The sequence below is a fragment of the Lingula anatina genome, chromosome 8, assembly GCF_051362555.1.
Source record: "Lingula anatina isolate TDL-2025a chromosome 8, LinAna3.0, whole genome shotgun sequence".
In the NCBI taxonomy this organism is placed as follows: domain Eukaryota; kingdom Metazoa; phylum Brachiopoda; class Lingulata; order Lingulida; family Lingulidae; genus Lingula; species Lingula anatina.
The window spans coordinates 1,388,556-1,415,099 of record NC_141774.1 but is presented as its reverse complement, the minus strand read 5'-3'; the positions used below and the strand labels follow the sequence as shown (position 1 = coordinate 1,415,099).

At 38.5% G+C, this 26,544-nt stretch overlaps 1 protein-coding gene and 1 non-coding gene across 4 annotated transcripts; one reads left to right on the top strand and one right to left on the bottom strand.

The window, feature by feature from the left end:
- Nucleotides 1-3,325: 3,325 nt before the first annotated feature.
- Trnam-cau (transfer RNA methionine (anticodon CAU)) lies at nt 3,326-3,397 on the bottom strand. The gene has a single exon. It is a non-coding gene; the product is annotated as a tRNA-Met (tRNA).
- Nucleotides 3,398-5,414: 2,017 nt separating this feature from the next.
- Nucleotides 5,415-26,481, top strand: LOC106155451 (sodium-dependent phosphate transporter 1-like). Of its 3 annotated transcripts, none has more exons than XM_086994163.1 (14): nt 5,415-5,753; nt 10,074-10,362; nt 12,417-12,518; nt 21,110-21,250; nt 21,518-21,603; nt 22,164-22,260; nt 22,632-22,751; nt 23,154-23,225; nt 23,415-23,551; nt 23,782-23,845; nt 24,518-24,600; nt 25,042-25,169; nt 25,648-25,833; nt 26,051-26,481. In XM_086994163.1, the coding sequence occupies exons 2-14, from the start codon at nt 10,167-10,169 to the stop codon at nt 26,286-26,288; spliced, it is 1,650 nt and encodes a 549-aa protein (XP_086850289.1). In that variant the 5' UTR covers nt 5,415-5,753; nt 10,074-10,166; the 3' UTR covers nt 26,289-26,481. The 3 variants fall into 3 exon arrangements, with proteins under 3 accessions (XP_086850289.1, XP_086850288.1, XP_086850290.1); XM_086994162.1 differs by having other exon boundaries at nt 5,416-5,936; XM_086994164.1 differs by lacking the exon at nt 5,415-5,753 and adding an exon at nt 6,086-6,257.
- The last annotated feature ends 63 nt before the right edge of the window (nt 26,482-26,544 follow it).

The following is a 26,544-nucleotide window of genomic DNA, read 5'->3' as shown; positions in this document are numbered from 1 at the left end:
TTGACCTATATCAAATATCTTTTGTTTAGAATGATATTTGTTTATAAGATATGTATTTTTCTCAAGATTTTAACTTACAACAATTTCCTATAGGATCCTATAGGAAATCCTATAGGAAAGGTGCCCTATAGGATCCTATAAGATTTCCTATAGGATCCTATAGGATCCTATAGGAAATTTTGGTAAGGGAAGAGTAAGGTTAATAAGGATGTTAACATGTTTGAACATCAAACGGCTTTATTTCATGTTGGAATCAATGTCTGAACTGTTCCATTAATTGACACCTACATGTATGTGCATATGAATGATATATTCCTATGACAACTGGCAGCTATCTTGGGTTTTCTCCGAATAGTACTCAAGGATACATACACTTTCTACACACCCAGAGTCTTTCATAAGGATAAATAGGATATGAAAGGTAAAATATTTAAAAACAATCTAAAGTTAACAACATTTAAATTGTACTCACAGTATCTCCTGCATTATTTGATTATGTGTACGAATATTCTAATGACAAAAGGCAGACATCTTGAATTTTTTTTCAGAATACCCAAAGATACACACATGCTACAGGCAAGGTATACATCATAGGGGTAATAATGAATGGAATTAAAAACGTAAATTGTTTTTAAACAAACCCATGTTAAAGTCATAATAACTCTTCATTTTGGCCAAAAATTGGATTTTCCTGGAGTAAACGGCAATTTTCCCGTACTTACCAATGGTCAGCGACCCCATTCCTGCATTCAAAGTTAATCCAGGGTTTTTTTTCTAAACGTACGGTTTTTTGTTAAAATCTCTTAAGAGATTTTAACTGACGGAGCTCTCTCTGACATCGCATAGTCACTGTTGACCTACTTAAAACCGCGGGAAAAGCAGACAACAACAACACTATATAAGATTCATGAGATATATTCGTCTTTTTGTTAAAAATACATTAATATCCACAATGTGTGCCATCCTGGGCTTTTCGTTATCCGACGCACTGTACAAAAACTCGCAACTTACGTCTGCGTCTGCATTAATGCGCTTGTTTTAATTCCGGTAGTATTCCTATGGCCAATGACGGCCATCTTGGATTTTTTTAAATGACCAAATATGCACATTTATTACCTGCTAGATATGTATCACAGTGTAATGATAATGTAAATATAAACTGAATAATAATGAAAAAATAAACTGGATTTGATAGTAAATTATGTTTTTCCTATCTGGCATTAGTTCTAACCCTTTGTAATACTAGAAGATTCCTATGACATATCGCGGCCATCTTGGATTTTCTCAGAATGCCCAAGAATACATGTTAGTTACTAACCACATACATATTGTGTGGGTGGAAAGGATGTGGAAAACACTCTTAAAGCTTAATAAACTTAATTTGATAGTGGAAAATTAATCTTTTCAGTTGCCATTAGTTGAATCCTCCGTATACTAGAATTCTTGTGGCACGTGGCAGTCATCTTGGATTTTTCAAAATGCCCAAGAACACTTCGTAGTTACTCACCACAAACATATTATGTGGGTAACAAAAATATGAGAAACAGACTTAATTAGATAGTGGACAACGTATCATTCTAGCTGTTATTAGTTGTGCACTAGTATTCCTATGGCATATTAGCCCTTTAGGATCTTTTCAAAAAGTCCAAGGGAACTTGTTTGCTATCTGACATATATGAATAAAATGGGTAATTAGGGTATCGAAAACTTTGAGAAAATAATTTATTTGATAAAAATCAACATGCTACATGTACATGTATTAACATATTTCTATAGGATTCCATACATTGGTGGCCATTTTGTATTTTTTGACCAAACAGTAAATTGTTTGAGAGGGCTACGGCTGTAATTTCATTTAGAATGTCAAATGGTAACTACATGCCAAATTTGGTGCTTTTATCCGCCGTGTCACGAATTTTTCCTAAGCCACCGGACTGATAGACATATCACCGTTAATATTGCACAACAATTAGTATGTAAATAAGTAGCCGCCACTTGTACGCATAGATTCCCTGTAGATAATGTGTATAAAATTTGAATGCTTGTGTGGAATAAACACACTTTAGAGTTGGAACTGATGTGAAGATGTTCTGTTATGCTTCTCTGTGCACGTGAAAGACTGAGTCGGATTTGAAGTCATGTCGGAGCCTATAGATAAGTTAATTCTTTAATGGAAATTGTTACACTGAAATTCAGTGCAATTATTCATTAAATTGAAAGTTATTCGATAGTTTCCACATGTGCCAGCTCTAAGTCGGAGGGCATAAAGAGAGAAAACCAGCTGATTTAATCTAAGCTGCCATTATTTCTTCACTTACAGGTAGCTGGGGTTAATGTTTTAGCTATGCTATTTAGCTGTAATAGAAAATTAAAATTGTTTTCCGTGTTAGTGTAAAAGCTTTCTACATTACTTCGTGTATTTAATCAATACAAAGCACGTTAGTTCCTATAAATTATTCTGTTTAATTTGATGATAAATCAAAGAAAAAAACGGACTGAGTAGGAATAGAATCCACTCCGCCGTGTTTAGAAGCCACAGATATTACCACTTGGCCAGCCGAAGTTGACCGAAATGAAAACAGGACATATATTCTAGATCAAATTTTGGTTCAAAGCGGACAATTTCCCAGAGAAAATTGCGGCTACGTCGAACCCCATGAAGCCCCCACCCCCACCCCAACCCCGGCTACGGGCCTGCAGCAAATCTTGCTATCTGACGTAGTGTTATTAACAATATATGACACCTGTCACACATGCCAAAACTTTACGGGAATTGCCAAAGGCTAGAAAATGTCTCCAAAATATACTTTTAACACTCATGATTAAATTCAAACTAGGACCACCATCTTCCCACTGCTCTTAGGTATTGCTAACACTTGTCAGTTGTTAACAGTTGTAGTTTGGATGAAAAACGTGAAAAGGGGTCCTCGGCTGATCTGCTATTACTATATAGATATTCACTGCATTTAAGTATACCAGTAGAGTGCCAACTTGCTCCGATCCTAAGACCAACTTGCCCTGCCACGGTCCGCGGATGCAAAGCCTACGCGCCTACTCCCTCTTGGTGTGTGGTTCGGGGCGCGCTGAAGGGCTATTTACAAGGTAATACGGTTTATAACTTTGATTCAGCCAAAATTCTAATTTCAAGAGGGGACCATTGGTGTGATTTTTTTACAAATCAAAGAGGGGGGGTCGGGGTTCCCTGACACCACCCCCAATAAATGGGCCGCTGCAATTCGATCAAACTGCGCACCGGTCAATACAAAGCCTGAGTTAAAATTATTTTGAAGAGATGAAGCGGACCAATGTGAAAGGAAAAATTTTTTAGCAGAGCTAGGTTTCGATCCTAGGACCTCGGGGTTATGGGCCCCGCACGCTTCCACTGCGCCACTCTGCTGTCATAATTTCTATGATGTTGTATCTTTTATATTTTTCATGACTTTTATGATGCAACACCTTGTCCTCTGGTCATTAAGGAATGTGTTAGTTGATATGCGACTGTACTCACCGACACAATGAGATAATGAAGAGAAAATAACATTCTTATTTACTAAATATGCAAATGCAAATTAGTCAGAATTTTAATCACTTTGGATCCGAGTTACCACAGAGAATAACAGTACATGAAATAACACGTCATAAAATTGTAAAATTTAATAAAACTGCAAGCATCAGGTCAACTTTGATATACGTTAAAGTTGATTGATAATGATCATAATAGCAAATATACCAATGCAGTAATGAAATTAAGGCCATTTGGTTGTCAGGTTTCATTTTTCAGAAAGTGATACATTTTATCAACTAAGAAATCCCAAAGGCCATCTAACTTCGCAATTACAATGTACAATGTAAAAAAGCGCAGTTTTTTTCAAATGCCATTGAACTTCTCATGATCAAGTATAGGATAGTGTATTTTTTTGGAAACAATGCTAAACAACATGGAATTGGTATCGCCTTAAATGTAACAGTTAAAATGTTTGTGTTTAAAAGGAAAGGGATATCATTTATCTTTACCTAAGATAGAGCATAATGGCAGAAGTCAACTGCACCTCCCCCCCCCCCCCCCCCCCCCCCCCCCCCATTCATCATATTCTGGCGCCAGCTGCAATGACAGTAACAAAATGGGCGCTAGCAGTTGTTGTTTTAATATGTCATTGTTTATATCACGGCATGTTTATTTTAGGTGAAGCCACTCACGGTAATTAGGAATGCTCTGTTTATAGTCATCTACTGGTGATGATAAGAACTAATTTATCTATATTAAAGTCAAAAAAATTACCTGATAATGACATCAAAACGAGACAGATCGTGTTATTTATAAATATGTTATTCAAGAAAAAGTTTGATAAATGTTTGTTTCTCTTTCCCCGACAAGCGAGAGTCCTTGCTGGAAAGGCCTACATATTAAACACCGCAGGCACCGCAAAACCCAGACGCTTTGGGACAGAGAAAAATATTTTCGAGTTAGGAGTTAATTTGTGTTGTGCAATTTTCATATTAATTCCGTTTATGTCAAAAAAGATATTTCGCATGAATTTTACGATATTTTTTTGCGATTGTACTTTTATATTCATTACCACATAAACAAGCACACATGCACGCACGTATCCTAGACTCTGCAATCTTGTCATTATATAACTCCCAAGTTGGTCGAGTCTAGTTGATTCGTGCTCGTGTGTGTTTGTGCGTGTGTGTTTATGCGTGTCCGTCTATGTGTTTGTGTGTGCATGCATGTGAGTGTATGTGTGTACGAGCTTGCACATACATCTATACACGTGCATTACAACGCGTATGTTTGTGAGCGCGCGTGTGCATTCATGTATGTATGTGTGTGTGTGCGTGTATGCGGCTGATGCCATAATTTTTGCAGGGTTTTTTGTTTTCGTGAAAGAACTATAATCTAATAAAAGGCTACACAACACCAATATTATCTATTGTACAAGTGTCCAGAGACCAAATGCTGCATCTTTCCGCCGGGACAGAAGAGCCCCCGGAGGCTGCTGGCATGTTGACGACCACCTGTTGCGTAACGTACTTGGACGCCTGATGGACGGTGGACATATTTTCCTACACGTAAACGAGTCCTTGGCTCTGTTTATCATCCATACACAATACCTATTGACGAGGTTTCTTTTGATTCCTGTCTATTTCGCCCCATCCCTTTTAGCTATGTTGCCAAGCTGTGTTTGGAATCACGAACGCGTATCATTGACTTAGTATTGGTTCAGTGGACGTAATACACCCATGAAGACCCCCGCGTTCACTGCATCCTCTCCACGGCGACATTTCTTTGTACAACACAACAGCCAAGCAGGCCTGTGACGTAATCGTGACGTCACCTGGGCAGTGATTAATGTCAACTGACCGAAAGATGTAATGTCGCGTGCCTGTTCTTTGACACTCCTGATTGAATGACACTCACAGACACGATCCCTGATTTCTAAGACCTTGGTTGTATTTAAAACGGCAATAGCTAAACAGCATTAATTCTACCAGTATATTCTCCAAATCAAAGCCGAGGCTGGGTTAATTTGTATGACATCCTTAAGACAATGGGATCCGTGTTGATGTATCGTGTCTTAGAAGTCCCACAAGGTCGTGTGTGCCATCCCGTGCCGAGGGATATAACGTTAAAATCCCCGCAAAACAACCCACAGTGACACTTGCTCGCGACAAGCCACGAGGAGCCCTAGGGGGAAAAATAGCAACTGACGCGCTGCCCTGTGTATTCGGTTAAACAGCGTTAAAAAAAGGTAGCTGACGCATTATAAATTTTTCTTCTACACAAGAAGTTTATATAGCAGCAGACGCTCTGACCACCTTATTTCTGAGCCGCTGCCCACTCTGGTAAACTGACCATTGGTGTGAGAAGTTCGGACAGTACGGAAGAGAGAACTAACTTAGTTGAAATTTCGGGCCCTGACGAGCTATCACAGGTAAGTGGAGTGGCCATTCTTCTGACTGCACATTTATTTATTTATTTATTTATTTTTTTTTTTTTTTTGGGGGGGGGGTCTCCAATTTTCTCCGAGTGGTCAACGTCGTAAATAACAGGACCTGATTGAATCTCAAGGTAAGCAGTCAAGCGCCATCTGTGTGATCATAAAGTGATACTTATCTCGGGTACGAGTCCTCTTACTTGGCACTTTGCACTTTCTGTGAAGGAGTGGCCATTTTTGTTGTCGTACACAAACATTGTTTGGTCACATAGCCCAGTGACGACCACCGCACAGAAGGGGAGCCGTTAAAATCTGCGGGTGAGTCTTCAACCATCAGTGAAATATATTTGTCATTGTATTTTGCACAGTGATGACAAAAATGGCCCTGTTTAGAATGTCTCTTAAGATACTTTTTCTTTTATCACATTAAAACATTGTTCAACATAGTACAGTGTAACAATGGCGGGTGATGTTTTTTAAAACGCATGTACCTATTGATTTTTGAAAAGATCCACTTATAATGTGCATATTTTTATGATGCAAACTTTAGTTATCATTGCCTTAATTTTTTTCATTTCTTTATGAAAAGCTTGCTATTAATCCTCGACTTCCAAGAGTACTCCTGCATTTTTACATCTAACTCTTTCACAGGGCTTAAAACAGTCGATGAAAAATATAGTCCAAAAATATTTTTAAAAAATGTAATTGTAAGTTTTGCATTCGATGCGGTCAGCCATTTGCAAAAATACTGAAGACCCAAAATACTATTTTGTCTTTGATAAAAAACTAAGAGTTTATTGCAAGTCGAATTTTCGCGCCAAATTGTGTGCAAGATCCTTAACAAGAAGTGAGAAGTTTTTATCATGGGGGTTATAATTCTCCCGTGACTAGAAAACAGATATAAACACACCAACAAGTGCTTCCGTTACGTAAACCGAGACCACTGTCCACTTGTAACCTGAGCCACGACGTCAACGTTTGATACATTAACTTGCTCAGTTGACACGCCGTGGACGAGTGAAAATACCGAAGACATTTTTGACCGTCTAGGACCTTTAGTGCCTTTTGTGAATAGAGTCTGAAGACATCCAGATCCAAATGCTCTTTATGGTTGGTTGAGCAAGTAAACGAAATTTCTTTCAATCACATTTGTTCACCTCTAAACAAAAAAAAAAAAAAAAAAAAAAATTCCGTCAATCATGTTTGTTCACATCTGTCCTTCCTACAGGTGCGATAAGAAATTAGAAGGTCCTGCGTTTTTAGAAAGTGTGCTGGGATTTTTGTTTAAAAAGCATTATTAGGCATTGTTAAATTTAAGACAGATAATAAAGGCTGTCTTTAATTTGCTGAATTTTCCCCGTATTTTCTTTTTCCTCGGGGGTGGGGGGGGGGGTGGGGGGTGGGGAGGGATTTAACCTCCCCCCACCTACGTCCATATGGCTTAGATCATGTATACCTGGTAACTAGAAAGTGCCGTTTTCTTTATGTATCGCTCTTGTAGAAGTGAAACATCACTTATTTTGTTTTATTGCCACAAAAACCACAGTAGAAGATGTGCATCAAAGTCATTAATATCTTCAGTCCGGGATTGTCGTCTGCTTGAAGTTCCCAGACGGGACGTATCATCTTTCTCTGGGTTCCCTTTCACAATAGCACAAAAGTATGATTTTATGCCTTTTCACTTTTAATCTTAAATTTTATTAACGCTAAGGCCAACTTTTGCCTCCAGCTTTTTGATGACGCGCACAATTATACAGATTCCAGCGCGTTCTCACTATATCTACGGGTATGCATGAAAAAAGCCTATAAAAGGGGAAAAAGAGTGAAATTAAAAACTTTACTATAGGCAAACCATTTCTGTAAAAAAATTCAATATACGGTATGCATTGTTCACATCTCTGAACCCAGACAACCAATGTTTTTAAGCGCGGAGATTTCTATACATATACATGTACAGGGGCGGATCAAGGATTATTTGCATGGGATGTCCGCGGAGCATAGCCCCTCCCCCCCCCCTTGGCGTAGGGTGAAAAAATTTGGTATTTTAGAGGGCGAACGATGAAATTTGGTAAGGTTAAGAACTATGATTCAGCTAGTCAATCTTCTAATTTCAAAAGAGGATCATTCGTGTGATTTCTTTCAGCCATCGAAAGGGGGGGCAGGACTCCCCCTGATACCCCCCCCAAATAAAAAAAATCCTCCGCTGATGTACAGTAGCGTGTTTGGAGGACATCTTGTACATATGTCAAGAGCCAAATTCCTCACATGACAAACGGTTCCCTATCTGACCTCTCACGGCACAATAAGACCTGTTCTCACCACTGACGGGGGCGGTGGGGAGGGGGGGGGTCGAACCCCTCACGTGCATCCCTCATTGCCTCTCACCGTGCTCCGCCCTATCAACATTTTAAACACTAAAAAACTAAAAATTATAGAATATTTATTCAATTCTATTTTATTTCTATACTACATACTTTATCATGTCATGGTACAATATAACATAATAACAATATGTAATTGTGTTGCCAGTTTGTAACTGAACAAATATACATCTTTATATAATGAACAGATATACTAGTGAAGTTATACTCATAAAATTGTCAATCTAAGCGGTTAGATATAACTTCTTGGTGTTACTAATACAGAGACAGATACAAATCATTTTCTACATTCCATAGTTTAACTTTAAGTATTGCTACAGTAACTGGCGTTAACAGAGACAAGTTATGTAGAATAAGTGGCTTGCGCAATGCTCTACAGGTGTGTAAGAGATGTCCATGTTGTTTGACAATTCAGGCAAGCAGAAAATGCCATTATATAAGTGAAGCTGACGTGTGCTAGACAAATATTGTCAGCAAATATGAAGATGATGACATTTCCTGCGTGCTCAGAGGAGGGGCATGGTTGAATAATACAGATTTTCTAAACATTTTGTTATTTTCAGTATTATTTATAATTTTGTTAGTATTGTCATTTATCACCATGATGTTCGAATTACACTTTCTGCCTTTATGTAACAGACTGGAAGACAAACCTGAACTGGTTATAGTTATGCTGACGTCACCAGTGGACCATTTTTTGTTTAAGTAATAAAATGATTAATTATTGAAAAATCTTTGGTCATTACTGCTAATATGAAACAAAATTTATAGTTATATGATTTTAATTATTTAAATATGTGGAATTAAGACTTGTTTAGATTGTGATTTATTATCATTACCATCATTTAATTAAACATAAACCCTACACTGACCAAATAATTCAACACTTTAAACTACACGTCAGTCAGACCATGACCGGTTTTGGTTTTTCTGGGTTGATATGGAGGCAGTTGGACAGTGTTTGAGAGCCCCATTAATCAAGTGTCACTGGCAGAAATGGTACGTGTAAGCCCGTGCCAAGCAATCCATGCACATCCCCTCCGTCTATGGTACTCTGCGCATGTATATGTCCCAAGTCTCTACCTGAGCACGTGTCACAGACGCGGCAACGAGCTGCATTGCATAAAACACCAGATAGGTCCTTAAGACAGACGCCCCCCGCCTGACTTCTTTCTCTGTAGTCGACTAACTTCCCTGGGTTTTCTCGGGAAATCTTCTTCTTATAGTATTAATGGATTAGGCATGGCATCCCCCCCTGTATCAGGTTACATTACTGTCTCTGCATGCATCATGCTCTGTGGCTTCTCCTGTCATTTGTTTTCCAGACTTCACGAAATCCTGTCTTCCTGTCACCAGTTTGTCCTCAGTGACAAAAGCAAGCTAACTATTCATTTATATACTATATGTAGAACCCCCCCTCAGAAAGCATTCGCGTAGGCTGGCAAAAGCTATTTAAAGGAGATCATTTTTAAATGAGGCTAGATATCGCACAGTTTCTTTCGGAACTGTCCATTTCTGTGAGGAAGTTTTCATTTAAATGGCTTTTATTTGAATGGTTTTTATTTAAATGGCGTTACTGTAACACAATCAGTCCTTAAAAAGATTATGTTAAAGTAGCTATAAACAAACCAAAAATCATTCGGGGATTCCTATTCATTGGCGTATCATTTGCAGTTTCAGAGAACACGCTTGGAGCAATGCCTTGCAGCACGTGCATGTATTCCTGGGTGATGACATTTTTCTTTTTTTTTAGTTTCAAATCGCTTGAACAAGTGCTGAAGCAAGAAAAGCAGGATCAAGAAATTAAAAACCTCTAACTTCCCTGCAACGAAGAATAACGTAAACCATGGAGCTGTTATTTCCGGAAGAGTTGCTATGGATGGTTATAGTCGGGTTCATCGTGGCGTTCGTTTTGGCGTTTGGCATTGGTGCCAACGATGTTGCCAATTCTTTCGGAACTTCTGTCGGATCCCGTGTGTTAACTCTAAGACAGGCCTGCATTCTAGGGACCGTATTTGAGGTGCTGGGAGCGGTACTGTTAGGTAAGTTGGCCTCATTTGGGTGGAAAATTATCATAAGACTTCTTCAGTCTTAAGTAAAGCTAAATGCAGTCTTAAGGCCCGTTTTGCAAAGATATAGAAGTAATTGATATTCAGTTGTATGAGTACATTCTGGAAGTGGACTTTAAATTTTTTCTTGAAGTTAGGACCAACCCCTTGGCCGGAATTCATTTTAAGTAGGTGCCGGAGTAACAAATTGGTCTAATTTAACAGTATAATAAAAAAGTCCAGTAAAGCGCATGACATTGGAACATCGTTTTATCGTTGATAGTGCATCTTGAATCAGCAGCTAACCCGCTGATTTTTTTTTGTCTTGAAAAAAATAGAGCGCATACAAAACATCGGACTATCAGATCGGCCGGTCAAATATGGCGATCTTCTTAAAAAGCTTAACGCTCAATTCCCAATTAGACACTGAATAGATTCTCCGCGGGGATTACGCATTCGCGTGGATCGGCCATATTTGATCCGCGAATCTGTTAGTCCGCTCTTCTGATTGCGCTCTTAGACACTTGAGCCTAGGCCGCCCGTTACTTGACATTTGGCTGCACTTGTGATCGTCTGAAGATCACTAATGATCTCCATATCAAGCTCTCAGTGGCGCGGGCTGTAGTCGTAGCCATCTCCAGAGCCGTGTCACACAAACTGAATATTAATGTCAGCTTGTCTGCTAGATGGAACACAAGATAAGAAATAAACACCCTTGTCCTTCTTAATAATTAATCACGAGGCTATATTTCGGGTTTCTATATGAAATCATCTTTGACTTAGAGAGGCACGTTCCATTATGCGGTTTAATCGTGTCTATAGTTCCTGTCTACATAGTTATGCTCATTGTTTTGATTTCAAACAATATTTTCAATAAGTTATATATAAAAGGTTTTTTGATATGTTAATACGCCTACATGTGTCAATTTAAAGGCTGAATAAATGGTTTGTTTTTGGAGATTTCCTGTAAGTAGCACATAACGTGAGATAGTTGCATCATATTTTTCATCGTAATAGCACTTCCTTGTCGAGTTCCCAAGATAAGCATCGGACAATAAACAACTAGAATGAAAAAGTGCTTGTCATTTTACGCGTATTGCATTTCGCTGCTTTCAACGATCACCATGGACTGTAAGGGCACTTAACATGCGTTTGGCTGATTTTGCGTTTGTCGTGTGTGTGCTTATTCATGTATATACATGTATATATACAACTGTGTATGTGTGTGTGTGTGTGTCTGTGTGTGTGTGTGTGCGTGTGTGAATGAGTGCGAGTGCATGGAGATTGGCGTATATATCGGTGTGTGTGTGCTGATGCACGCACGCACGCGTTACTATCTGCGTGCATGTGTATGTGGGCGTGAAGGCGCGTGAGTGCATGTCCATGTAGAATATGCAATTTAATGTTTGCATGATAAAAAAAACGTGCCATAGTTAATGACCTTGTGTGTATCTGTCTTGTTCTTGACTATGGGAGTCTATTCTTTTATCAGACAACTTTTGAAGACACCAAGGAATGTATCACGAAGGTGAATAACAAAAAATAAAAAGGTTGTTGTAAAAAGAAGGAAGTGATTTACAAGTGCTGATTTGTAACTTGCACAAATTATTTATCATTATTTATCCTCGACAGAATACAAACCGTAACATATATAATAGCACAAACACAAACATTACTCAGCTGAATTGGAAATAGTCTTTTAAAAGCGAACGCAAATTTTGTGTCAAAATTCAATGTCATAATGGTAGAAATCGACGATCTTCTGCTGTATATTTTCAACGACCACGATATCCATATCTTTCGAGATTGAACTTAATGTGTTTCTTAAAGCAGTCTTAAACGTGTAAAATATTTTTGCAATGCAGTATTTCACGTAGATATGTAAAAATATCAAATGTAAAACGTTTTATTCTTTTGACGCTGTAAATTTTTAGTTAAAAATTATACACATTTTTTTATTTAAGTATTTACTTCTGGGCATATATGTTTATCTATTAGCTGTTGTTATATGTTGACTTATTTATGTGTTTACATATTTGTCTCCGCAGGGTCAAAAGTATCGGACACAATTCGAAAAGGTATCATTGACGTTATGCCGTATAACGGTACTGAAGACCTCCTAATGCTAGGCAACGTGTGTGCACTGTCAGGTAAGGTTCTTGACTGCCGTTTTGTTTCCTGCACAAAACTTTCCCTCTACCAGGGTGGCAGATGTTATAGGAAAATTTTTAAAAAGCCAGAGAATCGAATGACTGTCTATTTATCTAAAGACATATCTGTGAATATCTTGTGAAAAAATCAATCCGTCGCCCTGGTACATGTACATAAGGAATACAAAACCCGAGGAGAGACTGAATGAGTTAACAGAAAATATTGAAGGAGTCTTTATTATTGGGCTTTTTACAGGCATAAGGTTCGCGTTTACATATAGTAAAGATGAATGTTTTTGGACATTTGAAAATTTTCCCTTTCCCCTTCAATGCCCCCTCCAATCCCCCCCTTCAGTGCCAAAATATCTCCTATGGAAAGCCGATGCAAAAATGAAAACCTGTGAACCTGTTCTAAATTTCGAAATATTTAAAGGATTCTAGACACGTTAAACTCCATTTCTCGAATTTTGACGAATCAGCACTCAATTCATACACTAGATATATGTTTTAATCGATCTTCACCTTCTAAAAAGTGTAAAAACAATCTATTGGTAGAAAAAAAACGTTTTAATAAACCTCACCACAATATGCAAAAATGAAGCAACAGATCTGGGTCACGTGGTACTTTGACGACAAAGACGATAAAGGTTTTGAGACTCAGCTGACATGCATGCTGGATACAGACATAGAAGTTTAGGAAAGTTGTGTTGAACGGGGTTGGGCAATTTTCGTTATCCCTCAGTGTGTTGCTGTGGGATTCATAAAAAAGCAGCACTCGTTGACAATCTTCTTTCTTTATCTGTGACGGTCTTCCTTGACTTATTTACTAACTTCGGTGACAATAGATGTGATGCTCGAGACTATGGTCGCCTCAAGTGGTTTAGATCATATCAAAAGGTGATAGTCTTTCAATTTAACTGTCATCAGTTGACAACCTTACTAAGTGCTGATGCATTTTAAATGCATGGTAGTTGACTACGCACCGCGGCATGCGTATGCCCAGGCATTACTCGATATTTTGTCCAAGGTGCTTGATAGAGTAAAGATTGAAAGATCATTTTAGACAAACATTGACTGGAGAAATGTCCACAAGGAGTAAAGGGCTATTGTACCAACATCTTGTTGATAATTTTACAGTTCAATTCTATTTAAATAAGCCGATTTCACAGAAATACAAGGAATTAATTGCCAAATTTAAATCTCCATCACATAATCTAGCTGTGGAAACTTAAAGGTAAATGGACACAAATAAAAATTAAGAACCTGTAAACTATGTATTTTAGATGCCATCGAGGATGAATTTCATTTTATTCCTTTAAGAATTTAAAAATGTCTTTGCTACAGAACAATCAGGCAGAAATACATCAAAAAATATATTACACAAAGCAAAGTGTTTTCAAGCTAATTAAATTGTTATCACTTAACAATGTTTCACAATTAAACAAGTTATGAAAGTACTTAAAATTTGCATCGGAGCTAAGATTAACGTCAGTCTGATGAGTTTTTATTATTTTTAGTAGTAGTTATATTGTTGTTGTTTTTATGACTTTATATTTTTATTGCATTTCATTCTGATGAGCCGTAGGGCGCAATGGAATTGAATTGAATTTCACAAATAACATGGACCCCATATCGAATGATCAAAAGTGCCCGCAAGTCATTCGTATGCAGTATTTTATACTAGTTGGGATAACCATAATTAAATGCTAGTTAAATAATTGAATAGACTCGAAAATGGCTTCACACGGCTTTACGAGCATTTAGCCCCTCGGGAATGAGTGAGTATGAACTTTTATCAGGAGTCAGAAAAATCATCTTACAGGTAGACAATGCAGGTCAGCTTGACAGCTAAACACGCTGCTTGGGGAAGAGACTCAGGTGGCACGATTGTCGTCATCGGACCACGTGACCACGTAGCTCATTAACTCCCAGGCCGAGCAAAAAGGACTTATTTCAAGGCCCAAAATTCACAAAATGAATTTGTGTATTTGAGTAAAGATATCGTTAGTTGGGCATGTTTTCTGAAGAATATGCTCCGTTCAGGCCATTCCTACAATCTGACGATAAACCTTTAATGTTTACCACCACAATTGAAATCTACCATCCTTTGCATCCCACGTGAAGATGACTCAATAACAACAAACTCGTAACTAAAAAACAGATTTGTGGGTCGTAATTCTGTGATCAGATTTGAATATGGGATACCTCAATGGCTAAGAGGTTTTTGTAAAATATCCAGAAGTTTTGCAAGATATATGTCTAAGGCTCGCTGTGTGCCTGTAACAATAAGGGAAATGCCGTGTACATAGTACAGTAACGGACATAGGAGATTTGTCACCAGATCCTGCCGCGTTTGTCAAGACACTTAAAGGCAAACTGCAGTAAATCTGTCACGATCTTGAATTAAGAGCGTTTGTGACTTTTTTGGCGGGCTGATTAAAAGTGTTGAAGTTGACAAGAAAAAGTGAGGTGAGGCACGGTCGCTTCAGGTCAGAGAGTCGGGTTAGGAAAATTACCAAAATGATTATTTATTTATTTACTATTTATCGTTCTCGCTTGGGAAAATTAGGAATTTAGGGCAAGGAAATTACCAAAAAGACTTATTGGTTTACTATTTATCATACTCTCTTAGGAAAATTAGGAATTAGGGTTAGGAAAGTTACCAAAAAGATTATTTATATACTTTTTATCTCTCTCTCTCTCTCTCTCTCTCTCTCTCTCTCTCTCTGACACACAAGTGAAATGTAATGGCGGGATCTCACCACACTTGTGGAAACGGTTCATTTCAGAGTTACTATGCCTTGAGGCTAAAGCTCGTCTAAACAAAACAGAGCAAGAAAACTAGTGTACCTGTACATAAACTGTTTTAACCAACGAGAAGAAATGCTGTCCTGCAATTATTTTTTCCATCGTGCTGTTGCAGTTTACTTTAACCACTATTAACGAGTGTTAATAATTATCGTGATAAAATGGTTTATGACAAGGCCCATTACAGTCTCAAAGCACTTTCACAAAATATCAGATACTTCTGGCGTTTTAGTTACCCTGAATTGGATTTTAATTTTAAAGTTTTTCATTTATATCGTACGTCAAACTCCGGTTTACTTTAGTCAAATATTCGAAGGCACTGTATCCAAAACTTGGCAGGGTTATAGTGTGAAGCGGGTGACGCCTTATCTTGTCGTTAGTTAATCTTCCAGGGTTATGTTAAGACGATTTTTTGTAACATCTGATTAAACCAAAATAATTAAAAGGTGGTTATTTCGGTATTTTTTTTAGTAACTGGGGTACATTGTATCGGTAACAATGCTCAATTTCAGTTTCAAGGAACTTTACAATAAATGCCTAAATACAGCACTTGTGTCTTATATGTTTAAAATAAATAAATAATCAAATAAATAAATAAATAGAAAAAGTGGGTTTGGAAAGGCTGATGACAAGAACCAGTCGTACCATGAAACAGCAGAACGTGCTGGATCTTACAGTTTGATATACGACTTTCTGTGAAAGCTAATTGCCTTATATGTATGTCGATTAATAAATTGCTTTTCTTGGCTTGAACTATTTTTGTCCTGGGACCAAAGACGTTTTGTTTCTGGTAATAAGTCTGTACAGCAGCATCCTGCCGTGATGTCGGGCGATAAGCCCACCCAAGCTGACCTTTGAGAGGCAAAGTTTATCTTCTCGGCCAGGACCCCGTCAACCGCTGACTGCTGGCTGTTATCAGGCGTTAGATCACTGCCCACCTGAGAGAACTAATGATTGCTGAAATAAGAATAAATCAGAGTGTTTTCTGACCCGAGGCAGGTGCTTGCGCGTTTCTGTCTCTTGTTAATGACAATAATACTTCTTGGAGGTGAAACGCCTTTTACTTGAGAAATTAAGGTTAAGACATAATATGCGTTGTCCTTAAAGAATACTCTTAATGTGTGTTTGTCCGTCTAAAAGATTTTGATCAAGTTTTATCTATTATCATTTTTTTTTTGCGAATTTGAACAAACGAACGCATACACACGCACACACCCAAGTAAGCACACACATACGCGCGCGCATATACGCACACATGCACTACGCACACGCACACACACACACACACACACACAGAAACACACACCATTCCACTGGGTTAAAAAGTGACATTTTCCATTCACACTACCATATCCAGAACATTGCCAATTATAAAAATATAAACATAGTTAAACGATGCGTCTTGAACGCTTATCATACTGTGTACGTTGTTTGTTGACGGCGAGTGGAATGAATGACAACGTCATGGCATGGCAGGAAGGTGCGCAGCAAGCTCAAAGACATGCTTATAGAAAAGGACAATGGTCAGATGATGGAATAAAACATGCTGGTGTAACAGGAATGGTAGTCCGTGTTCTAAATATTTACGTGTAAGTCGTTATTGGAAAACCCAACGCTGACAACAATAACCAGTTTCAATCATTCGATGTTCACTCGTTAAGTGAAATTACAAAAAATACTCATGGACTCCCGTCATATTTCTCCCATAAGGCAAAGTTTATTCACGTTGTTCTCGTTCTCAGACGTCGGAATTTCCATTCCGAGTGCAAAATTAACAGATAAAACAATATTTTGCAAGGTGGCTAATTCATGTACATAGATTCGCGACACGAATTGTGGTTAGCTTTCAGAAGGTGTTCTTTGTTGAAATTCTAAGATGTGACTATTCCATTGTTTCAAAAATCTCCGTCAGCTTTCATCTTAGAGTTGCACCTGGTGCCTGTACAAAGTCTCTCACTCAGTTTTAATACGGACACTGTGGAACTTGTAATTGTCCGCGGCACGTGGAGTGGTATTTGAACTCATAATTCACAACAAAGTCGTGCGCAAAATAAGCAATTCTTCATTTTGGACCCTGGAGAAGACACAGAAGCCGAAATCTCGGGCACCGTTTACTTTTTTATTTCACTTATTTCAAAAGAAGCAAAGAGACAATTAAAAAAAAAAAACGTCACCTTTTGTGACAAATTCTGGATGTTCAAATTTTGTCAGAGTAGCACACGTGCACGCGCACACACACACACACACACAACACAGAGAGAGAGAGAGAGAGAGAGAGAGAGAGAGAGAGAGAGAGAGAGAGAATTGCATCATATAGAAACGACGCAAAGCTCGATCCAATGTCATCTCACACATCACACCAGTTTCTAAATTTACCATTATTTCAGACAGATAATCACACTATATATATATATATATATATATATATATATATATATATATGCGAATGCCTTCCTCGCCTTCTTTCGTGACAGGTGACATAAATAAGAGTGACATGTGCTATATAAATGGATCAGGGCTAAATGTAATGATCAGGCTCTAAAATTGCGCGAGTCACGAGCAAAGGTCTCTTCAGAATGCACATGACGTGCGATTAATTTTCTCTCTTGCTGTTTGATTGATTTTTCATTTCTGTACTTTTTCAAATGCACATTGTGTAAAATCTTCGTTTTCTTAAATCTCTGTTGGTTTCGTATTTGGATGAATTTGGTTTGCCGTTTAAAAGTCATGTGATTGACCAGATGGTACCCTAGTATTAAACTGTCCAAGAACTCTCGAGGTATGACACGGCCATGCTACACTTCAACTAGACAACTCTGGGGTGAATAAAACAGGGTTTATTCAGTTTAACACACCGTAGTGGAAAACTTTGAGAACGGAACTTAACGACTTGGCACCTGGACATATGAGCTCTGTGGGGGGGGGGGGGGGGGGGGGGGACTGCCAGAGACAGAGAGCCGGAGCCATCAAAGAATTTTACACCGAAATAGGCCATTACATTTAGCCCAAACATTTTGTCTACGTTAGGCAAGAAGAAATCCGTCGTACAGTGTAGCTCAGGATAGAATAGAATAGAATAACTTTGGTTAGTATTAGACGTGCTAGTCCAGTTTTTAAACGGTGGCAATTTTTCATTAAATTGGAATAGTAAAGCTCATTTATCTTGGGTCAAGATTTATTATAATTCCTGTCTTTTAAGACAATTTTTGAAAATTTACACAAGTGTTTAGGCTAATTTTATTTTTTGAAAAAAAAGGTCCTTGGTTGAATGTCAAACTGTCGAGATCGCCTCAAAAGAGACTAATAAGTACCATAGTAAAAATGGCACTGAAGGTCGCACAACGACTGAAACTGATGGCAAGATATAGAAAAGTGTATAAGAATAAGGTTAAAGTAATGCTCAGATAACCAAAAAAATTGGGGAAGTTATACAGACATGACGACAAAAATGTTGCGTAAGACACGTGGAGATATATTCTAGAAGATTGCGAAATATGCGTAACAGATCGCGTGACGAAGACGTTCGTATTGTTGATAGATTTTATAACTGCGAATATGACAAATTGAGCTGACTGAAAATGTGACGTGAGTGTTGGTATTTGAGTATGTGTGTGTTTATTTGTTTGTTTGTTTGTTTGTGTGTGTCAGTCATGTTTCCATCAGATACAATCCTCCCATGGTCTGATGTCGTAACCTTGGCTGAACGCCGTGGCTCACCTTAACTGTCATCCATCAGGTGACGCTTTAAGGCGGTCTTCCACCAGAGACGCCTTAGCTGGTGATCATGACAAACGATCTGCCGACAATAATGGATAGGCTGTGAGAAAGTTCTCGCCTTGTACTTTCCACTACAGAGCCAATCTGTGAGAGATTGCTAGAACGTTGCGTCTCTCAAATAGGAGGCCAATTTTAGACAGACACATTGGAGGACAACACTGTACGTGTATTGCAAGGCGTCTTCAGAGCTTCATGCAAATAATGAAATTGACTCTATCCCCCTCCCCTTCGCCCAACACACACACACACGCACACACATACACGCGCGCGGGCGCGCTCGTTTGGGCGTGCTCAAATGTTCATCAGTTTCATGTTCTGTACTAAGATCCGTGTTCTCTTCACATCCCGTGCTCTCATTTCAAACAATGTTTACTGCAGTAGTACGTACGTCTCCTAATTTAAAAGGGACCTATCAAGTTAAGTGGCATTGCCATTATAAAAAATTTCAGTTGGGTAGACCGAAGACGCAAGTAGCCGACAGCTTGGTTCTCATCAAAATGCCCGGTGTGACAGGAATGATAGTTCTAGGAATGGACGTCTGGGCTCTCGTAGGATTATTACAGTTAGGGTTAGTTGGGGTATTTGGGTTGGTTTTGGGGACTAATGTCACCTGCGCAAATTAGGGGGGGCGGACTACGTTTCATGGCGGACTAACATCCTTGTTACCTCGGTGTGAATGCAGCTCAGATCTTCTGCTTGACCACTGCCATGGACAACGACTGAACATTACATATCAGAATAAGCTGGGTCAGTCACTTTCTGAGCCTGTGGTCGAAAGTTCTTCCCGCCAGTGGTCCAATCAGTCAGTGACCAAGTGAGGGGACAGAGTAATTGCTCTTTCCACTTAAATTTCTCAGGCGCAAACCAGCGGCAACAAGTCTCAAAGCGACGAGTCTCTTGTTGTCATCGTTGGCTCCCACGCAAAAAAGTTGCCGCCGTCATACCTGTTTTCTGAATACAGTGGCGTGTACGTGACAGCCGATAAATGCGCCTCATGTGAAGAGACGGAGCACAATTTTGTACTTTTTTTTCTTTTCTCTTCCTTTTTTATGATGATTTTCCTGAAGACGATGACAATTTCACTCCATGTCTTCGCGTGCTTCACTGGTGACAACGCTTTACGACACTTCCTCCCATACAAGCGATATTGCCGTCAAATAATTATAGCAATTTGTCATTTTCTCATGATATCACGCGTGATTATGATGCCAAAACAATGGTAATAACACGGTGATAAAATGCTCACCTTTCAATCAAAACCCCAAGCAGAAAGCGGCTTTCACGAAATGACAGATATCTGTCTACGTGAGAAGAGACAGGTAATATGTTAACTGGAATGTTACAGAGGAGGTCGCCAAGTCACGTGAGGCTTTACATTAAAAGAAAAAGAAAAAGAAAATTCAAGCAAGAATAAAAAAATGTCTAATAATAGTCGAAACAAACATTGCAGTTCACATTGGTAGAAAATAAATCAATAAATCAATAAAAAATAATCAATAATCAATAAAATTGATCAATAAATCAATAAACAAATAAATCAGCCCCTGTGGTCTTATTAAATATTTTGCACCTCCAGAAACGCAAGGCTAATGTTTGAGACTAAAACGTTTTCAATGCGGATTAATACAGATAAATCTTTCAGAGAAGTAGATCCAATTTGGGATTTAAAGTTGAGAACAGGATTTGAGCAAGTTAAAAAACTTAGTAGCCGTACACACCAGTAAATAGTCATTGGCGCATTGTTCACACTAATATTTCACTGAGGAAGACGGCCAAACAGTTTGATAAGTTTGAGTAAATTAAAATTTTTCACTTAATTAGGAAAGAGGTGATCTTGTAATTGCTTCAAAAATAACAAAAGGCAAAGAAAAACTGCAGATAATTTTTGAACAATTAACGTTTGAAGGCAAGATGTTTGAATTCCCTTCTTATTATCAGCCCATGGATAATGACAATTATTTCACAATATCACATCATGGTCATAAAACCATTTTTTCTCGTTCCAGGTTCCTGTATTTGGTTGCTAGTGGCAACGTTCTTTAGCATGCCAGTTTCCGGTACGCACAGCATTGTGGGGGCTACTATGGGATTCGCCCTTGTTGCGCACGGCGCCGCGGGAGTCAACTGGAAGAAAATTGGAATGATAAGTACGTGTTCAACTTCAGAGATGATATGGGCACCTGCTTTGTGATTTTCCTTGCAAAGATTTATGTAGTGAAATTTGTAGTATTAAACGCAAATTAATGTTTTTTTTTACTATCGAATGATTTCATAAGATGCATGTACATGTGTTACTTGACGTCTCGAAGAGATGCACGTGCACACATTTGCATGCGTTTTTTGTTCTTTTGTTTTTTGTTTTAAACAAATAAATTTATTTTGTTTTTCGTTATTTTACATGTTGTGATCTTCAGTCGCCTCTTGGTTCGTGTCCCCCATATTGTCGGGCCTGGTGTCAGTGGGAGTGTTCTTCTTCGTCTATTACTTCATACTGTCCAAGGTAAGTATACAAAGATAGAAGTAAGAACATGTCTTATGCCAAACTTTAGATTTCCATAAAAACGCTTTCATTTGTCAACGTTTGGTAAAGCTGAAACCTTGGACAAGCTGGGCTTCGTAACTCGAAAGCATCGCGCATTGCGACCTAGCGCAAGCGTCTCGATTCCATAACTCGCCCAAACCCGCCCCATATACAATGTAATACATTGTAGCCTCTATGTGATATCCCTATTCGCAATACGCTATGCTTTCGAGTTACGGGGCCCGGTCGTCTTGATTTGTAAGTAAATTGTAGCCTGATGTGGCATAGGGAACGACTCTTCGGTATAACACGCATGGTAATATTTTCCTTTGACCGCTGTTTTTAGTCAACAGAACAAGCTCTTCAAGGAGTAAAAGACTGACTTCAATTCCTCAACGACTAACATGTATCTCATACATACAATCTTTCATATAGGGATGTGGCATAAGATGTAAGTATTTCATGTATATTTTGAAGTCGTATTGATGACTAATATTTCACGTGGCGAGGATTGTGATACACATTGTGGTCTTTTTCAGCCGGACCCGCTGTTATGGGGGATGCGATTTCTTCCCCTTTTCTACGGCGCTACCCTCACCATCAACCTGTTCTCCGTGTTCTACGAGGGTCCGCAAAGTAAGTTACAGGTGGTGGTTTTTACACAACTAATTATTTTTTTTTATATAAAAGATGAAAAACATTGATTAAGATTATATCCACTAATCTCAGGTCCCTAGCCGGGGGTGGGGGGGGGGGGATAGGGGGTTAGGAGGGTTCGAACGAAGCCACCTTTTTGCCGGGAAAAGCCCCCCTCTGGGTCAAATGTTATATGGTACAAGAAGGTTTCACAGTAAAAGGCCCACTTTTTCAGGAAAATAACCCCCTTTTGAAATTGCTGGCTACTGACCTGAATCGTGACTTATCAGAGTAAGATTAAATGTTTTGCAAAATATCACTTTAATTTATATCATCACATTCACTCCCAAGTATCACTTTATCCCTCATAGTGCTCTACTTCCACCTGATCCCGATATGGGGGACGTTCTCGGCAGCGTTCGGGGGCGGACTTGTCTGCGCTCTCCTGGTCTGGCTGTTTCTCGTCCCTTGGCAACGGAGACGGATAATAGGCAAGTAGAACCTACCTTACACACTGGAGAGTCACAGAGTAGTAAGCAAGGGTTTGATTGTAGTTGACCGCGCTAATCATAAACTTGCGTCCAGTTATTCCTATGGGCGCTTGGTGTTGTTAACAGGCATGGCTAACAGCTGTGATTGGTGATGTTAACTTTTGTCAAACATTGAACTTCAGACGCGACGAGCGGTCAGGTTTAGACAATTGAACATCGAATAAGAAAAATAATAAATATTTATATTGTTATCAGTATTACTTATTCAAATAAATAATAATCACAATCATAGTTTATATGGTACTAAATATATTAAATAAGAATAATTTAGGATGAAGAAGCTATTTGATGCATTGTTTCTTCTGTATTGAAGTTTGATATTTGAACATTGTAATCTTACAGCACAGTGCGCGAAAGAACGGAATGGTGAAACGGAGGACGAAGAAAATCAGATTGAAAGCGACTCTTCTAACGGTATAACATTTTAGGATGTATTTGTTTTTTTTTATTCATTTTTATGTTTAACAACCGCGGCGATATTGAAGAATTTACTTTCTCCTAAATTTTGGCTCTGCAAATTCAGTTGATGTGTTTCATTCAATCGGTGAGCATTAGTATATTACTTACTCTAAATGTTTTATGTTTATTTCCCAACTATTGCAGACCCAAAAACCGTGGTCAGTGAAGACGATAAGGAAGCAGTGACCAAGGAGAAGCAGGCAACGGAAGTAGAACTGAAACAAAGAATTGGAAGCGCCAGTAGCAGTGACTCTGGAGAACGGAATGATTTTAGTAGAGAGGCAAGTAGTGAACAAAAGTAAATAAATAAATAGTCAAATGAATACACACTGTAAATAAGTGAATGAATTGCCATATGGCTGATTAAACAGGCAGTATATCGATATTTTAATTAAAATTAATGGTGTACTACAAAGATAAACAAACAGACAAACAGAAATAAATGATAAATTTTGTTGCAATAGTTCTGGTAACCGGTCCTTGCCATAAAATCTGAGTATGTTGTTTACAGGACTCTTTGCCACATTCGCCTTCCGTGAAACCCCTGCTGGGCCTCAACTTCAAGAAAGACAAAGGTATTTCTCCGGAACACCCTCAGCAGTCACTTTTATTGTACACACTACATGTTTAATAAAGGGACACTATGAGTGTTAGCAATTTATAAAGTAGCAAATATTTTTTTCTGGAAATTTCAGCTCGTCCACATTTTTATAGTTAAAATCATTAATAGATACTACATAACCATCCTAGACCCGTTTTTCAGATAAGAGTTTCTAATTTTGGAAATCCTCTTACAATGGTAAGAAATAGATGGTGGTTAGAACTCAATTCGTGACGGTAAAAATGATTACTTTTGAATTAAAAAAATTGGTTATAAATTCTGTGAACACTTTTGGATATAGCTTACCGAAGCGAATAAGGTTAAAATGGCAAAAGTGTTGAAGAAACTTTATATTTTGCGATAAAAATGGCCGCTAATAACGCAACCTGTATGCTTTTAAAGATCTTGCCTCTCTTTAAACGATTTTTAAAGGTGCGTGACGAGCTGATGACGGGCAAATCTACCGGTTATATACCAGTCTTTACACAAACCAAGTTTATGCCTTATAAAGCTATGTTGTGCACACAGTGACAAAAAAGGGTATAGACCACTATGAAATGCACATGTACTAGTACATATAGCACTGATGCAAAGTGTACATAGTACAACGTGGTTATTTAGATACATTAATATTGTTCGTTTTCAGATCTTGACAATGAGTCTGTCCACTCGCACAAATCCTACCGAAGGAGCTTGCAGTATGAACAACTTAGTATCGACGAGGAGAAGGTAAAGAGAATGACTAATACTGGCATTTCTACGCTGTATTTTACAACACAATACTGTATTACTATCACTCATTATGATGAAATTTAAAACTGTACAGTTTCTGCACAATTTTACTCAAAGCATACATGGAAAGCTTTCGTCCCAACTCATAACACTACTACACAGGTCAATTTTCAATAGATTACTTCTATCACCTGTACGCCACAACATGTACATAGTAATTAACTGCTATTACTGCTCGCACCACCACTACTAGTACAAGTATAGTAGTAACACCCTGCAATAAGCCATTCCAAACATTAACTTGGTTCAAAATTAAGTAAAAATATGTTGCCTTTCGCTAGAAATACTGGCCTATAAATAAAGCCTTTAAGGCTAATGTATTGAATTTTGTTCCTTTTCTGACCTTTTAAAACGTTTGATTCTGATTCCTGTTCCCAGGAGAGCGCCAGGAAAGAGGAAGGACGGGAAAACATCCAAGATTCACCGGAAGCCGCCAAGCTGTTTTACGCACTCCAGATTCTAACGGCAGTGTTTGGGTCTTTTGCGCATGGCGGAAATGACGTCAGGTGGGGAAGCGATTAGTCTTTACTACGGCCGCTAGGGCTGGTTTTACAAAATGACTTGATGTTATTTAAAAGTTAGAGAACAAAAACATTGATTAACATTTGTTAAAGATAAATGTTCAGTTTTCTGCTAAAGAACTTAATGGGTTACTTTTGCTTTAATATAGCATCCGTACTCATTATTATTAACGATCGCAATGTTTTGTTTATGTGGTCCATTACTGCTGTAACTGATTTATTATCTCGATACAAAATCGCAAGTCTAATATATTTTTCAAACAAAACCATTCGTTCAAAAGAAATACAATCTGACTGAAATAAAATTATATAATTATTTGATAAAAAAGAACATAATAGCCCTCAGTGCGTACTGAATAAATGTTAAAATAGCCCTGACGATAGTGATCTATAGTACTTTTTAATCTAAAATCTCATTTTGTTATTATTTTACCGTCTTTGTTTATTAATTAATTTATTGCAGCAACGCTATAGGGCCAGTGGTCGCCCTGTGGATAATTGGTATAGAGGGAGAAGTTCACCAAAAGATGGCGACACCGATATGGATCCTGTTCTATGGCGGCCTAGGGATTTCACTGGGGTTGTGGGTGTGGGGTAGACGTGTTATCAAGACGCTCGGAGATGACTTAACGAAGATCACACCGTCAAGGTAGGGCGTGTTGATAACGTACAATTTCAAATGAAATGAGATCAATGACGCTTGTTAACCTAAGCTTTGCGTTCCAAAAATTATGATGTAAACACCTGAGCGTAAAATTAATGGCGTTCTTCTCTAGATACACGTATAATGTTACTCAACAAATCTGTAACCTCGTAAGCAAAACCCTTTTGTGTAATACATTTATAATGACCTATTTTATCTTCAGTGGCTTCTGCATCGAGATAGCCTCAGCGCTGACCGTGCTGGTCGCCTCCAACATCGGCATCCCCATCAGTACCACCCACTGCAAGGTCGGATCTATCGTCGGCGTCGGTCGTTTCCGGTCTCGCGAGAACGTGGACTGGAAGCTGTTCCGGAACATTTTCTTCGCCTGGATTGTCACGGTACCCGTGAGTGGTGCAATCAGCGCCGCAATGTTTGCTGGGCTTCGGTTGGCGCTTTGATCACTTTCTGCATCATTGCGCTTCTAGAGATAAACGAAAAACTAAGACACGCGTTTATGCCGGATTGCGACCTATGGCTCGAATATCGTGGACTGAAAGGCACCATATGACGTCACCATATGACGTCATGTCAAATTTGACGTCATCGGACGGAACGCACAATGGAGTCTTCGTATCATTATATATATATATATATATATATATATATATATATATATATATATATATATATATATAAACTCAACCTCTCAAATTC

Bases quoted from the DNA above. Each gene is read 5' to 3' on its own strand.
- LOC106155451 (XM_086994163.1), top strand. From the start codon at position 10,167: ATGGAGCTGTTATTTCCGGAAGAGTTGCTATGGATGGTTATAGTCGGG. The intron at 22,752-23,153 runs GCAAGTAGAACC...GTAATCTTACAG, and splicing joins GCAACGGAGACGGATAATAG to CACAGTGCGCGAAAGAACGG. The intron at 25,834-26,050 runs GTAGGGCGTGTT...TTTTATCTTCAG, and splicing joins ACGAAGATCACACCGTCAAG to TGGCTTCTGCATCGAGATAG.